The sequence below is a fragment of the Monodon monoceros genome, unplaced genomic scaffold (assembly GCF_005190385.1).
Source record: "Monodon monoceros isolate NGI ecotype Baffin Bay Population unplaced genomic scaffold, NGI_Narwhal_1 Super_Scaffold_20, whole genome shotgun sequence".
Taxonomy (NCBI): domain Eukaryota; kingdom Metazoa; phylum Chordata; class Mammalia; order Artiodactyla; family Monodontidae; genus Monodon; species Monodon monoceros.
The window spans coordinates 135,289,645-135,306,384 of NW_021703777.1; the positions used below are offsets into that span (position 1 = coordinate 135,289,645).

At 40.7% G+C, this 16,740-nt stretch overlaps 1 protein-coding gene across 6 annotated transcripts in view; it reads right to left on the bottom strand.

Annotated features, from left to right (window-relative positions):
- The window catches only part of ADD1 (adducin 1), a 76,401-nt gene that overhangs the window by 40,613 nt on the left and 19,048 nt on the right, over positions 1-16,740 (bottom strand). For 4 of the 6 annotated variants that reach the window (XM_029235670.1, XM_029235666.1, XM_029235667.1 and 1 more), the window contains exon 2: positions 516-730. In XM_029235670.1, coding sequence (XP_029091503.1) covers positions 516-710 — 195 coding nt within the window. In that variant the 5' untranslated portion in view covers positions 711-730. Of the gene's footprint in view, positions 1-515; positions 731-845; positions 2,511-16,740 lie in introns of those variants that run through there. The other 2 variants (XM_029235671.1, XM_029235669.1) reach the window with 1 other exon arrangement.

Genomic DNA, 16,740 nt, shown 5'->3' on the forward strand with positions numbered 1-16,740 from the left:
GAAATAGAACAAGAACAGATTAAAAGGATAAAAAGAATGAAGCACACATAAAGACAGCAGCATCAACATGAAAAAACTATGAAAACAGCACTACTTTACCTAAAGATGCAAACAGAAGACAGTTGGGCGTGACTGTGGTTCAAATGCCGAACATAACTAAAGGTAAAATCAATCAACAATCAGGTGTTGCTGAGACCTACTAAGTGCCCAGCACCAAGCTAGGTGTTTTGGAGGCAAGAGTAATTTTCAAATGGTCGTTATAAAGACTCTCTGGCGAAGCAGTGAGAGAGTGAAAAGGAGAAATGAACACCTCCTATCCTTTATGATAATGAAGATTTTTCATTTGTGTGTCTGATAACTTGAACTAAACTGAACTCTTTAACAGCCATACATATATACAAGGCACTGATTTCCTGTGATAAGGTAAACGGACTATGACACATACAACAGAGCATAAGAGCTGAAGTAGTGGAAGAAGGAAGAGGACACTTGGTCAGAGACAAAGCTTCTCTTACGGGACTTTGCAGAATCATGGACACCCTCTTTTTTTGCTCCATCATATTGAAGTCCTGGCGAAGGTCTGGTGCCATGTTCCTCTCTCGCAAGTATTCTGGATTGTTCTCATCCACTCTGTCGAAATACCTCTCTTTGTGAGGGGCTGTGGTCGGGGGTGGTGAGGTCACCACTGCGGCCCGAGTATCACCATTCATTGCACAATCTTTCTAGGTTCCTACAGAATCAGAACAAAAGACAGTATTGTTTTTGAATCAATGTCCAGTAGCATTTCATAATGAGAACATCAGCCTGATAAATACAATCTCCAGCATGAGGATGCCCGGACTGACCGACCAGTCAGAGCCATGACGTGTGATGCTTCTTTGTGGCTTCTGAGGCACGTGGCTGATCAGCCATCGCCCACCTTTCCACCAACAAGGGCAGTTTTTGTCCTTGCCACTGTTCTTCAGCAGACAACAGGAAAACAATAACAAAGCTAGTATATCCTCTGACAAACTGAAGAAATATAATTAGATATGAAAATTTTGACCACAAGATTAGATATGAAAATTTTGACCACAAGATAGTTTCAAGTCAACATATTGTCCCAAACAGACAGGATCTTCTAAAAGCAGCACAGTTCATTTCTGGAGAAATGTGTGATTCATGATATTGTCCCCAAAAAGTACTGGTGGCAACTCTGCAAAGGATTTGCCACACAGGTCAAAGAAGAGAAGCCGCTCACACATCTGTATTCATGCAAATGGGAAACGCTCTTCATCAACATCACCTTCTTGGTTCAAAGAACAATAATAGTAGGCTCAGAAAATGTCAGCATGTCCTTGAGTTTGTGAATAACCTGAAAAGATGCCCAAATGGCTCAAATTTAAACGTCTGCTAATATGGCTACTTACTTTACAGTCTTTTTTTTTTTTTTAAAAACTTATTTATTTATTTGGCTGCGCCAGGTCTTGGTTGCAATATGCGGCATCTTTGTTGTGGCGTGCGGGATCTTTAGTTGCAGCATGGGGGAATCTTTTAATTGTGGCATGGGGGATCTTTTAGTTGAGGCATGAAGGATGTAGTTCCCTGACCAGGGATTGAACCCAGGCCCCCTGCCTGGGGAGCTCAGAGTCTTAACCACTGGACCACCAGGGAAGTCCCACTTTACACTCTTTTTAATCCCAATCTTTTATTTGAAATGCTGTTTGAACACACTAAATTATATTCATCTTTTAACTATAAATCTCTAAATAGCACCTTTACTAATCATACAAATAGTTCATTCTGCTTTTATAACCCACTGAATGACAGCTTTAACAATATATATATATGCAATGTTTACTGAGCATCTTTTATGTCCAGTCACTGTGCTGGGCACAAAATTAATCAGATGTAGTCCTCACTTTGAGGAAGCTGGACTCACAGTCCAGAAGTGGAGACAGACTCACTGAGGAAGGCGGAGGTGCTGATGTGGAAGTCATCAGCACAGAGGTGGGGCCAGGAGAGGAGAGGAAACTGGCCAGCAGAAGCATGTAAGTTGAGAAGAGGGAGCAGAACCAGCACCCAAAACCGATTTTGCCATATAGCTGGTATGTAACTAAAAAGTCTTGAATAAATTAAGAACAAGAAGGATAAAGACACAGGTGAGAAATAGTCTCAGAACCCACAGGCAGAGTTTTAATGGCGAGTGAGTGAACAACAGTTCCTCAAGCCACAGAGGATAAGCAACGTGGGGATTTAAAAGAGGTGATTAAATTAGCAATTAAAAAAGTAAATGGTGCTCCTTCTTACACCGTGTACAAAAATTCAGTCCAAACGGAACACAGACCTAAATGTAACAGCAAAAACTATAGAATACTTACAAGAAAGTAAAGGAGTGAATCTAAGAGACCCTGGTTTAGGCAAAGTCTTATGTGACACCAAAAAGATAGCAACAAAAGAAAAAAGATAAACTGGACTTCCTAAAAATTAAAAACATTTGTGCTTCAAAGGATACATAAAAAAGTGAAAAGACAACCCATAAAATGGAAAAAAATTTACAAATCATATATCTGAGAAAAGATTTACATCCAGAATATACAACTTAATTAAAATAACAATTTAAAAACTTGAAAGTCATCAAGTGACCTCAGTAGATGCCACATAGAACAGAACTGCCCAGTTGTGCCTTGCCTAAATTCCTGACCCACAAAATCATGAAATATGAATAATAAAATAATTATTTTAAGCTGCAAAGTCCTGGGATGGTTTGTTATGCTGCAATAGATATCTAAAATAATGTTTGTGATAAGGGGAAGGAGAATGAAAGCAGACAGAATTGTACGCTAGACTTTGTTCTTTACCTGTATTTGATCCTCTCACCTCCCCTATTTGTCAATATACTATTGTTTTTCTCACTTTACAGATAAGGGAACTTAGGTCACCCAGCTAGGAAGTTAACATGGCTGGGATTCTAATGCAGCCCTCCTGGACGCAGAACTCCTGTTCCTAACCTCTAAGCTATGTTGTAAATGATGATGATGGTGACAGTGAGAGGAAACAATGTTCCCAAAGCGATGGAATTGAGGGCATAGATGCCTTGGACAGGAGGATCCAACCAGGAATCTGGGGCTGGCATTATTAGCTTTTTAATGTGCATATGAATCGCCTAAGAATCATGTTAAGATACAAATTCATATCCAGTAGGTCTGAGATGGGGCCTGAGATCCTGCATGTCTCATGAGCTCCCAAGTGATACCAATGCCACTGGACTCAGACAGCAATTTGAATAGTAAGGCTTTAAAGAATAGTTTATTAAAAAAATATATTTTGTGGTACCAACAGCCAAAGAATCAGTTGAACATTTTTTTAAAGAAAAAGATCGATTTGGATATTGCTTTTCTGAAATCTAAAGATATGATAGAAGTAAGAGCATACTTGAAGTGACACTATTTCAAGGACTTAAAGACAAAGTATGAAAACAATCGGTGACTAAAAGGCAATAAAACAGAATAAGTGAACCAATGACCTAAAACGTAGTCTTTAAAACTTACCCTTCTCTGAACATATCCTTTAAAATGTTTAGTGTCATCTGTTTACTTTAACCTAGTTTGTTTTAAAAGAAGGACCCAAAGAACAAAAACATTATTAATGGTTGTCTGACATTTCTTCATTAGATATAAAAGAAGCTGACCATTCTGAGCCAATGATAAAAATGTTCCACTTCAGCATTTCAAAAAAACAAAAAAGGGACTCCCTGACAGTTCAGTGGTTAAGACTCCACTCTTCCACTGCAGGGGGCTCAGCTTCGATACCTGGTTGGGGACCCGCATGCCATGCGGTGTGGCCAAAAATTAAAAAAAAAAAAAAAAAAAAAAGACAATAGGATATACAGTATTATGAGTTCTCTATTATCAAATGAGTCCTAATTTTAAGCTATTTTCATCAGTAAATAAGGACACAGGGGAACATTCTAGAGGCAACTATAGCTGCTTCCTGGTTCCCAGAGCTGACTGAAAGAAAAGAATCTCTGTAAAACCAACATGCTGATGATAAGGCAGAGATTTCTCTCATTTTATTACAAATTGCCATATGAATGGGAGAAGATAAAGACTGAAGACCAGATATGCATGTGGTCTCCCTTCAATAAGGAAGTCTATAAACTTAAATCAAAGTATACATATTCTGAGCCCAATAACCAAGAATAAACATAATTCCAACTTTTAACGTACAAAACCTGTACTTGGGGACTTCCTTGGTGGCGCAGCGGCTAGGACTCTGCCCTCCCAGTGCAGGGGGCCCAGGTTCGATCCCTGCCCAGGGAACTAGATCCCACATGCGTGCCACAACTAAGGAGCCCGTGTGCCACAACTAAGGAACCTGCCTGCCGTAACTAAGAGACCCAGCGCAACCAAATAAATAAAGAGAGAGAGAGAGAGAGAGAGAGAGACACTTTTTAAAAAAATAAAAGCCTGTACTTGGTTTTCGTCAATTACGGCTTCAGGTTTCATTGATGTTGTTTCTAAGTGTGTGACATTTTTTGTCACACAAATTTTTGTCAAACAAAAATTTGACAGCAAATTTTTCTAGGAAGATCTCTACAAAGAAGTCATTACTTAATCCAGATTTTTAAAAAAATAAATGGAAAAAATACAGATGCAAAAAAAACTTCCTGCAACATTATTTAGAATAATTTCAAAATAAAATAATTTTAAAAGATCAACATCCAATAACACATGAATGGCTATAACATAATCTGCTCAATACAGTATTATGAAACTATGAATATTCTTTAGCAGAATACACATGAGACTATAACATGTTTAAGTGAAAAACTATAAATTTCCTATTATATAAAGTTATCAATATTATCACTGTAGTCACATATAAACAAGATGATATAATGGCAAATAAGCTGTATTAAAGTTGAATAAATTGATTCAAGAGAAGTAGGGATTAATGTTCCTCTATCTCAGTATTCCATAAAGTTGCTGTAATTTAACCTGTGTAAAAATGTTAAGATTTCACTAAACTGAAAATGTTGATACTGAAATCAATGAAATCTCTCGGAACAATACTTTCAAATAAACAAACATACAAACCCAGCAGAACCCAAAAGTCTGGCTGAGCCATGACAAACAAGCTCGGCCTGCCCAGGTTACATCTCGCATTCACCCACTTTTCTCCATCTCCACTACATCACTCTAATCTAGATAATTACGACTCACCTCCTGGACACACAGTAGCCTCCTAATTAGTTTCTCCACTTCCAGTCTCCTAGCAACCCCCACACCGATCCATTTTTCACAGTGAGGCCAGAGAGAGTTTCAAAATATAAGTCAGATCATGTCATTCATTCCCCTGCTTAAAACCCAACAGGTAATAGGAGGATCTCTGCCAGATCCTGATTCAAGTAAACTGTAAAATAAAAATCTAAAAATGACATTCGAGACAATTAGAAATTTGAACACCAAGTGGACTTGGATGGCATTAAGGAATTACTGTTAAAAAGTTTAGGTGTGGTATTATTATGGTTATATTAGATACATACAGAAATATTTATGGATGAAATAATATGACATCTGGAATTTGCCTAAAACTTATATGGGGTCGAGGGAGAGTAAGGGTTACACAAAATAAACAAGACCAGCCATGAGTTAATAACTGCTGAAGCTGGATGAAGGATAAAGCAGGGCTCATTATACTGTTCTATTTCGTATGTGTCTGAAATGCTCCATAATTTTCCTTGCTCATAGAATAAAATGCCTCCAGACCTTTCATAAGCTGGTCTCTGTCTGCCTTCAGATGAACAAATTTCAGCATGTTCTTTCAGACAGATGTGACTGATACAGGATGAAAGGATATTTTAAGATTAACCTCTCCTTTCGACTAACACCACAGAAAATACCACTCTGCCTAGAATGTTATTTATTCTGGAAATAACAAAAAGCGTGCCCTGGAATATTCTTTCTTAGCAAAGGTATTCCAGTCCCAGGACAATGCACCCTCACTAACATGTAACTAAACCTCAGATCAGAACCCAGACAAATTTCTTTTCTCTAACGTATCTAATGAGCTAATTCTAAAGCTTTGGGAGCAGATTCAATTACTTCTTGGCATCTCCCTTCTGGCACAGACATTCTGCTAACTATTCCAACCATTCACATGATTTACTTTTGAATCCCTAAAAACAGAACACTCAAACCAAAGGCTGAAACAAGAAGGTGACCATTAACAAAATTCTCTGGGTCAGGCGAATGCTGAAGACCTAGAGGGTCTTCAGCGTTTCTAAATGTTCTTCAAACAATCTCAGAGAGCATAAAGACTGCCAGGTGATATTGAGCTATCACGCCATGGAAAATAAACCAGGAGGTATCAAACATGCTCATACGGTAACAGAAGTGGCAGCCTCTGCTGGTGTCCCTGGCCACCTCACAGCCAACTCCAGAGAGCCTTTGGTACCGTCAATAGGAAAACAAGATAAGAGGTGACCTCTGCAGTATCTTCCTCTATTTCTGTAACTCCAGGTACTTAATATATCTCCACCAGAGCTACTTTCCACTTCATGTACAAGGCAGCAGAGATAAAAAGTTACAAAATGAGTAGGAGACCACAGACAAATAAATGTAATCAAATACTCTTGGTGCCATGAGAGAAATCTACTTACACATCAGCAGGCCAAAAGTGTCCAGGGGGAGGTAGAAAAAGCAGAGAGAGGGTATTATGGGTTGAACTGTACGGCCCCAAATTCATGTTAAAGCCTTAACTCCCAGCACCTCAGAATGTGACCTTATCTGGAAACAGGGTCACTGCAGAGGTAATTAGTTAAGATGATGTCATACTGGAGAAGGGTGGGCCCCTAACCCAATATGACTGGTGTCCTCATGCAAACGGGGCATTTGGACACAGACAAGACTACAGGGAGAGGCCATGTGAAGATGAAGGTAGAGATGAGCTGAGGTGAAGCATCTACAAGCCAAGGAACACCAAAGACTGCGAGCAAACCAGCAGCCAGGGGAGCGGCCTGGAACAGAGGGAGGCTCCCTCACAGCCTCAGAAGGAACTGGCCCTGCTGACACCCTGATCTTGCACTTCTGGTCTCCAGAACTGAGACGATAAACTTTTGCTGTTCAAGCCGCCCAGTCATGGCAGCCCTGGGACACTGATGGAGCGGGCTGCCCTAGGACGCTGATGGAAAGCTTCACGGAAGCGACGCTTAGAGCTAAGCAGGTGCTTCCAGGTTGGCTTGGGGCAGGTGGCAGTCACCTGGTGAATGAACATCTCTGGGAGGGCTCCATAAGGTTTGCATCCAGAATGAAAGGGCACCATCAGGCCACACTTAATTAAACAGAAGTTGGTCTCACCAGAAAAAATAAAAATAAAAAAGCGCAGCTAGGTGAGGTGATGGATATGTTAAATAACTGGATTGTGGGGATCATTTCACAATATATACACATATCAAATCATCACGTTGTGTGCTTTAAACATATTACAATTTTATTTTTCAATTATACCTCAATAAAGCCAGAAAAAAGCTTAAAAAATAGAGTGGCGCCTTTGCTGGGAAGAGTGACAAGATTTTCTACAAGCTTGGCAGAGCTAACAGTGATAGCCAAGCCTAGGCAAAGGGCTGGGAACAGTGCTGCAGAGACAGTCCACACCCCGTCCAGCGCCTCAGGTAGGAAAGTGGAAGAGACAAGGAAGTCCCCGCCAGAAATCCATTACAAATTCTCAGAAACCTTCAATTGTGGAAGGGGTGCCCAGCTAGTCAATGAAAGGGGAGTCTCTAAATCTCCTGACAAAGGAGCCCAACACTGAGCCCTCTCCCAAATAAAACAGAATACAACCATAATGAGTTACAACCCTCATTGCCAACATTACTAGCCTAGTTCTCCAGTTCCCCTAAAGGACAAACACCTACCTTATGTTTAAGACTCCTCTTCACAGCTTCAAGCTGAGTGTGCCCTGCTCAGGACTCACAGCTCAGTAAAAGCCTTTAATTACTCTGATCGGATCATTTCTATTCCTGTGTCTCCAGATGTTCTCTTGCAGATGAAACTGCTCAAAAGTTCCCTTTAAGATAAGCACTGCTTACTAAGTGGTAATTACTGATCTAAAGCTCATCTTTTACATGTATTAACTCATTTTTCCGAAGGATAAGGAAACTGAGGCACAATGCAGTTAAGAGCCTGTAGTGGGGTTGCTAGGATCTGAACCCAGGCTGCCCAGCTCCAGAGCACCTGCTCTTAACTCTGCCACACACTACCTCTCACCATCATATGTCCAGGAAGCTCAAATTAGAAAAGAAAGAAATAAACAAAAAAGGTAAAATTGAATCAAAGCAGTGCTTCCTAGCCTTGTCGCCTGCTCTTATGCTCCTTTCATTGAGGAATTATCTGGGTGGGTCCTCTTGCTTCCTCTCTCCTTTAGGATAAATGATTTGTTAACAGATTCCCAGCCTAAATCTTCCACATTTTATTACGTTTTTATATAGTTAATATAGCAGCTGTTGTTTTTCTTTTACTATAGCACTTAATCAATCTTCTGGTGTATTATTACAGAGATTCCAGTTACCTACTTAAGGTTACACAGCCATAGTGGAGAAGCAAGAATCTGAAATTAAGACTTGTTTAGACACAGGGAACTCTACTCAATGCTCTGTGGTGACCTAAATGGGAAGGAAATCAAAAAAAGAGGGGACATATGTATACATATAGCTGATTCACTTTGCTGTACAGCAGAAACTAACACAACATTGTAAAGCAACTACACTCCAATAAAAATTATTAAAAAAAAAAAAAGACTATGGTTTAGAGACTGCACTCTTAATTGCTTCTCACCAAATGGTCTTCCTGTGCTGATGAGAGGATCCTCCAGTCCAAGGGTCAGTACTGGGTAGTGGACAGGCCCTTGGGCTAGGTATCAGTGGTTAGTCCCACTTGTTCCACTGTATAATGTCATCACTTACGAAGTCCTCATCTATAAAGTAAAAATATCTCCCTAACCTAAGGATTAAATAAGACAATGTATCTGAAAGCACCTTAGGGAAAAAATGATAAAACAGGATAGAGGCATAGTCATCATCTCCATGACTCACAAACTCCAAACCAAATATTCCCCAAATCCAGTTGAGGAGAATGCAACTAGCAAATGCAAAGGATCAGAAGAGTGACCAACATGTGAATTTTACGAGGACAGTACCACAGGCCACTGTAGAGTACACACTTCCACACAGACTCGTTCACTCAAACAACCCTGCGAGTTCCCAACCTGCAGAGGAAGAGCTGACTCTGAGTTTCAAGTTCCTGAGGCCACAAGATAAATAAAAGGCCGAATCAGGACCTGAACCCAAGACCGCCTAAACGCCACGCTCATCCATCAACTGCCACACAGGAAGTCAAAATGTGGATACTGGCCGAGAGCAGGTAGCACACCGCGGTCTACTGTCTAACTCAGCACCATCTCCCCACTAATTAGCACATTAACAGGCCTCAATAAACATCGGGTAAGTGGGTGAATGGTGGAAAGGAATACACAATCATTCTCCATTACTAATTTCACAAAATTCTGCTTTCATCCAAAAAAAATGTATCTGAAGTAACATCCACTACTTTCAGATAGCATGTGAGCAAATATTGATCAGTATACTCTTAAGTGCTTTCAAGAAGAAATTCCACAAAGGAAACTACAATTCAGATTTCAGGAGAGGAATCTGGGAGAAGTAATTTTATACATGGTGTCTCACAATTTAACAAATAACCACCACACCACAGGACGGTCTCCACTATAGTTACTATACTGATGCACATATTGAGTTACCCACGTCCAGAACAGCTACATGTAGAAAAAAAGTAGAATTCAACTTTATCCTCTGACAGCATCAACCACTTTCTCTATTTTAGATCCTTCATGATACTGTTACTGTCCTTCAATTACTTTACTATTTTTATTTTTTAAACTATATTTTTGCTGAAGTAATGAAGACTTTCAAATTTTACGGTTTTATTGAAACAAAACTTTTCCTGAATTTCATTCCATGAGGGTGCTTACAATGTAAGGGTTTGAGTTGGATTTTTGCTTATTTTTCTGGGAAGGAGGAAGGGGGGAAACCTTGGCAGGGTTGTAAGTAAGGAAGATTAAAACACCACAAAAACAGACTTCCCTGGTGGCGCAGTGGTTAAGAATCTGCCTGCCAAGGCAGGGAACACAGGTTCGAGCCCTGGTCCAGGAAGATTCCACATGCTGTGGAGCAACTAAGCCCGTGCACCACAACTACTGAGCCTGCGCTCTAGAGGCCACGAGCCACAACTACTGAGCCTGCACTCTACAGCCCGCAAACCACAACTACTGAGCCTGCGCTCTAGAGCCCGTGACCCACAGCTACTGAGCCTGCGTGCCACAACTACTGCCCGCACGCCTAGAGCCTGTGCTCCGCGACAAGAGAAACCACTGCAATGAGAAGCCCGCGCCACAACGAAGAGTAGCCCCCGCTCGCCACAACTAGAGAAAAGCCCGCATGCAGCAACGAAGACCCAATGCAGCCAAAAATAAATAAATAAATAATAAAATAAAATGAAATCACAACAATTAGTCTAAGTAAAAATCTGCCAAAGGTAAATTTCTCTGAAAAGTAATCAGGTCAGCTGATGGAGACTGAAAACCCTTTATGCTATGAAATAATTATGAGCACACAAATTCTTAGATGGTCTCATTTTCACAAAAATAAAGACATACTATCAAGTGAAAAAAAGCAAGATACAGAGAATGATGTATTTATAGTACCACTTGGTGGGGAAAGGAGGGGTAAGAAAAATACTCACATTTGCTTGTATTTGCATAAAGAAATGTAGGAAGAATGTACAAGAAACTTAAAATGGTGGTTTATACTTGTAAGGAATGGGATCTGGGTGAATGGAGGACAGAGATGGCCAGGAGAGTCTTTATTGTTCATATATACTTTTTAAAAGTTAAATTTATAAAAAAAGAAAAATTTAAAAATAAAACACCATTAAGAACATAAATAAAATCATAAGCATCCTTGAAGGTATAAATGAACAGAGTACACAGTACCTTGTACTTCCAGCAGCATGATGACATCGAACATTTTTTTAAAGTTTAATATATATTCTGTTAAGTACTTTACTAGAGTGGCCCTATCCTGATTTTACAGGTGAGAAAATGTAGGCTCTAAGAGACTGTTTTACTCTAAGGCAGAGATAGTAAGTTAACCAAACTCTCAAGTTGAGTTAAGAATGTATAGGGTTAATGAGCCCCTCATAGTCAGTCCTCCAAAATGATTCGTATCAGAAGCATTGACGGCTGAATATTTCCTTAAATCAGTACTGGCTTTACTGTGCAGCCGCTACGTACTTCCATCTTACAAAAAGCAGCGGAGTTCCTGGCCTCTAAGCACAACAGAGCACTTCATCCTATAAGGAATCAAGGGGATTTGATGCACTTCCCTTTGCACGTGAGGGTACGACAGGCAAGGTTTACTACTGAAGAACAGGGCACTTAGCACGCTGGTCTCAAAGTCTGAAGCTATTAGGGGAACACACCACCCTGCTAGTTCCAAGAGGCAGACCAGGTTTTCTGCCCTTCGTCGTCTGAGCATCGTACACTGCTGTCTGGTGCACAGGAGGTGCTCAATAGAAGTGTGATGAACTAAAGAGCTGCCAGCAGCAGAGCAGCCATGAGGACCCTTAGAGCCCTTCTGAGTCAGTGCTGTAAACATCTCCATCGTAGTTTAAATCTAACCCCTTCATTTGAAAAGTAGGAAAACTGATGGGACTTCCCTGGCAGTCCAGTGGGTAAGACTCCGCGCTTCCAATGCAGGGGGCGGTTCGATCCTTGGTCAGGGAACTAGGATCCCACATGCCGTGTGGTGCAGCCAAAAATTAATTAATTAATTAAACTTAATTAAATAAAATTAGGAAAACTGAGGTTTGGAGAAGGGAGAAGACGGCCCGGGGCACACAGGGAGTAACAGGCAGAAAGCAGCAGCCTGGTGTGTCTGGAGTCAGGCTGAGGCCAAGTCTGATGTCCACCGCGCTGCTTACTACTGTGATCCTGAACTTCTGAAGTTGTTTAACTTCTCTCTGGACCACAGTTTCCTCACCTATGAACGGGTGTTGTCATGGCAACCTTGAGGGTTATCGTAAGAATCAGAAATGCCATTTGGAGAGCATTCAGCTGAGTGTCTGGTAGACAGTGGACACACATTAAAGGGTGGCTATGATTCCTGGGCAAGGCTAGGGCCAAAGTGTCCTGGCCAGGCTTATGGACATTCCACAACACCAAATTGCTTCTTGCTAACATGATTTTTATTGTTGGTGACACATAATTTAAAATTTCTGATCTCTGTCACAACTGCAACTGGTTTCAAAAATATATTAAAAAATATTTTCTAGGGCTTCCCTGGTGGCTCAGTGGTTGAGAGTCCGCCTGCCGATGTAGGGGACGCGGGTTCGTGCCCCGGTCCGGGAAGATCCCACATGCCGCGGAGCGGCTGGGCCTGTGAGCTATGGCTGCTGGGCCTGTGCGTCCGGAGCCTGTGCTCCGCAACGGGGGAGGCCACAGCGGTGAGAGTCCCGCGTACCGCAAAAAAAAAAAAAAAATTTCTAGTATATATAATTTATTTCTCATTATCACTACCACCATAGAAATTTCCTATGTTAATATCGAAATAACTTCTGAAGCCTTTAAAAATTCCAAATGATATTTGAAGGGGAAATTTATGAAAGTCTTAAACCATATGAAAAAAATGGCCAAAAACAAATTGAGACAAAGGAAAATCATGCCTCAAATTGCATATATTAGTTTTTACTTAATCAAAATGGCACCATTTCAACAAACATGACACTACTGAGGTAGAGGGGAGAATTCAAATTCTAAAAGGCTCCATCTGCACTTGGGCCACAGACAGAGCGACAGATCCCACATAATTTTTCAAATGTAACTGAAGCAGAAGCCAAAGGATAACGTCATCAAATGCCTACTGCGCTCCTACCATGAAGCTAACACAGGCCAGGCACTGTTCTTCAATCTGGATGCTTGGGAGACGCAATGCACAAAACAAAGATTTCTGCCTTCAGGAAATGTATATACTAGCAGAGGGGGCCAGGCAATAAACGTGCCACATAAGTAAATCACATAGTACCATGGAAGGGGACTGGGAAGACGCGGGGGGCGGGGGGGGGGGGTCAGTGGCAACATTAAGAAGGAAAGGCTCCCAGAGGTGACATCACAGGTGGCGAGGGCGAGAGGCACTCCAGCAGAGGGACAGCTAGAGCCAAGCCAGGAGTGAGGACTGGCTTCTGTTTGGAGTGGGAGAGGGGGACAAAACTAAATCCGTTTATCATCATTTTCTTTAAGCACTGAGATATTTCAGTTATATTTTGGTAACTAAGCAAACAAAGATAGAAGGAGGGCCACTCATACCTTACGTCCAAAACAGAACTCTTAATCTTCCCCCAGCCTAGTTTCCCTGCTTGGACTCAAACCCTTATAACTCATTCTGCATAAAAATGTAATCAAATCAGGTCCTGCCCCTGCTTAATTCTTATCAAGGACTTGCCATAGTCCCCAGAGTAAAATCTGAAATCTTGATCACAGCCAGCAGGGACCTACCCAGTTTGGCCTCCAGCCATCTTTCTGCCTTGTTGTCCCAGATACACTAGCCTTCCTTCGGTCTGCAAACACACCCAGCTCCTTCCTGCCAGAGCCTTTAGACCATTCTCTGCCCAGAACAAACTTATTCCAGCTCCTTTAAGCGCACAACTCCTTATCGGTTAAGTTTCAGGTCAAATTTCACCTCCAAATTCTGAGACCAAATTTTGAGATTAGTTTCCCTTACTCCCCTATTTAGAGTAGCCCCCACTCCCAGCTCTCTCAAATCACCCTGGGTTTTCTTTCCCTTCAAGGATTTATCCCTACTTTCAGAGCACAGACTCTGGAGCCAGACTGTTTTGAGTTCAAATTCCAGCTCAGCCATTTACTGGCTCTGTAAACTTAGGAAAATGTCTTAACTCCCCTGGTCTCAGTTTCCACATCTGAAATAATGAGGCTAACAAATGTACCCCCTCAGTTAACGAATGTAAAATGCTTAGAACCAGTGTCTGACACACTAACTACACACACTAAGTGTTAGTTATTAGTACTACCTTCAGAAATTCACCGTCTGTCTCCCCTAGTAGACTGTAACCCCCCAGAGGGCAGCAGACTCACCTGTCTCAGTCACTACTGTTTTCACAAGGCTAACCCCTAGAAGGCCCTCAATAAATACACACTAAGGACCAAATACACATCCAGGTCTCACATCTTGGACTGGCAATGCTAATCCAAGTTTGGATTCCAGAGGCATCTGACTAAGAAAAGCCATCACTTTGCCTCTTTCAATCACAACTGACGTACAACTGAAGAGACTCTGGGGGTACAAGCAGCTACTGAACAGACTCCAAATCCCAGTCTACCACTCACAAGGTGGTTCCAGACTGCACACCAACAATCTGGATATCAAATTGGGTTTTGTGTTTTGAGTTACCTGGGTATAATGTTTCCAAGAATTACGTCAATTCCCAAAGGTGGTACACAAAGCTAAAGGTGTATCTGTGTCTAGCTGACTGGTTTTGGAGACTCAAGCAAGTATAACTCCCAAAGGTCAGGAAGTACGAAAAGGAGAATTCTAGACTTAACGGTACTAGAGTCAGGCCCAGAAAGACTGCAGAGACCCAGCTGAGCAAGTAGGAAGCACAGGTTGACCAGCCACATGTGAGTACAGAGAATTCTACGCAGATTTGATAAGGAAGAAAAAAGCCACTCTGCAATCTAGTTAAACACATCAGGAGGGACTAACAACATTAGCCTAAGATGAGAATGTTTTTACCTTGAATTCATACTTAGCTAAGCAATACTATCACGTCTAACCAGAACTTGATCCAGTTTTGAAATGAACAAATAATTCATTCTTTCCCAAGTATAGTACACTGTGTGTCTAGGAAAATCTTGGCGCTTTGGCCTTGCAGCCTGACCTTCTGGGGTTAATACAGGAAGGAAATGGTCCATCTAGTCAAGTGTTCAACCCCAAGCCTCAAATGAATAATAATGCTTCATTTACTTAGGGGAGGCAATTCTCCTCTGGTGCCAAAGCCATGACATACTTCAAAATGATTTCCACACAGTTCAGAACACTTCTGAAAAACTACAGCATATCTTATCAAGCCAATAAAAATGCAAAGCACACTCTCAAATAACTGCAACAGCACGAATAAAATAAATATCCCCCAAAATGTGACCCTTTTAGAAAATCCTAGTTGCAGGACCGTGCCTAGAGTGGGAGCTCAAACATCAGTTGCTAAACGAAACAGTGGAACACTGGAAAGGAAAGTTTACAGTATAGGAAACCCTCCAAATGGGTTAGGATTAAATATAAAGTTTCACTTCCTTTTTGGCTCACATACTCTGAAAAGGAAGCAGAGGTATCAGAAAAATTTCCCTTCTTTGATGGATCGGAAGTGGCTGCTTTGGTATTTCTCTGATTAGTAGGTAAGAATGAATGTTTTTTATATGTTTATTTACATCTGAAATTTCCATTAGGGTCTATTAATTTCTCTGTCTACCTATCTATCTATTGAAATCTTGATGTATTTATTCCTACAAATGTGAAAAAAATAGTATACCTACACTGACCTTTTATTATATTTGACATTCCCAGACTATTACCTTCTATAATTTTATTTTTCAATTAGCAAATATTTTAACATTTTACATATTTAGGTCTGCAGACCTTTTCCTTTGAATTCTTCTGCTTTTAAAGGGAAAGTTATCATTGCTTCCTAGGCACATGTCTAATAAAATGTTCCAAGAAAGTTTTAGGCATTATCTCTGAAAAACATTTTACTTTGCTTTTTCTCTACAGTCTCTATAATTTTAAACATTTCTCCTGAATCCATCTGGAATTTATTTTGATGAATGTCTTCCAGTTATCTCATTGCCAATAATCCCTTCTCCCTGGAAACCTAGAGGTGTGTTTCTTCACCCCCCACCAGGCCCCACTGATGAACCTTCCAACTCTGCACCAGCAGCACCCCACTACTGCCTCGTCATCTACCCTATCACCTTTTCCACCTCAGTTTCTTCATTTGTAATAAAATATACTCAAGTCATGCTCCACGGTTGTTGGGGCAATCAGAAATAATAAGTGTAAAATACCTAGCGCAAGGTCTGGCACACAGTGGGTACCCTGTAACAGGAAATGTTTTAATTATCTAGTATCAAATGAGGATGTAAAAGTAACATGCTAAAAAAAGTTCATTTAAAAACTTCAAGACCATTAAGTTTAACCAACTAAAAGTTAAAAAACATTTTAATTAAAAATAACATTTTATTAACACTATCGTGTTCTATCAACGCATGGAGCACAAATTAATAAGTGAAGTTTCTCACTCTAACTCAATCCCTAAACCAATACTGCACTAGTAACTTACTGAAAGAGACTTGGGTGTGGTTTTGAAAACAACTCTGGGTGAGGCAACTAAAGATAAGTCAACCAACCATCTGTTCAACTGAACAAATTTAAGTGAACTTTAATGCACCCTATCCTGTTTATATTTCCAAAATATGTGAGATAACACTGGTACAGAAAGAATCTGGCTTGGGTCTTCATCAAAATTCCATTAGCCTCTCAATGCTAACTGATTAATAAATGTGCTCAATTCATATCCAGAGTTTAGACCCTAAAGCCAAGCTACCTGGGTTCTGATCCCA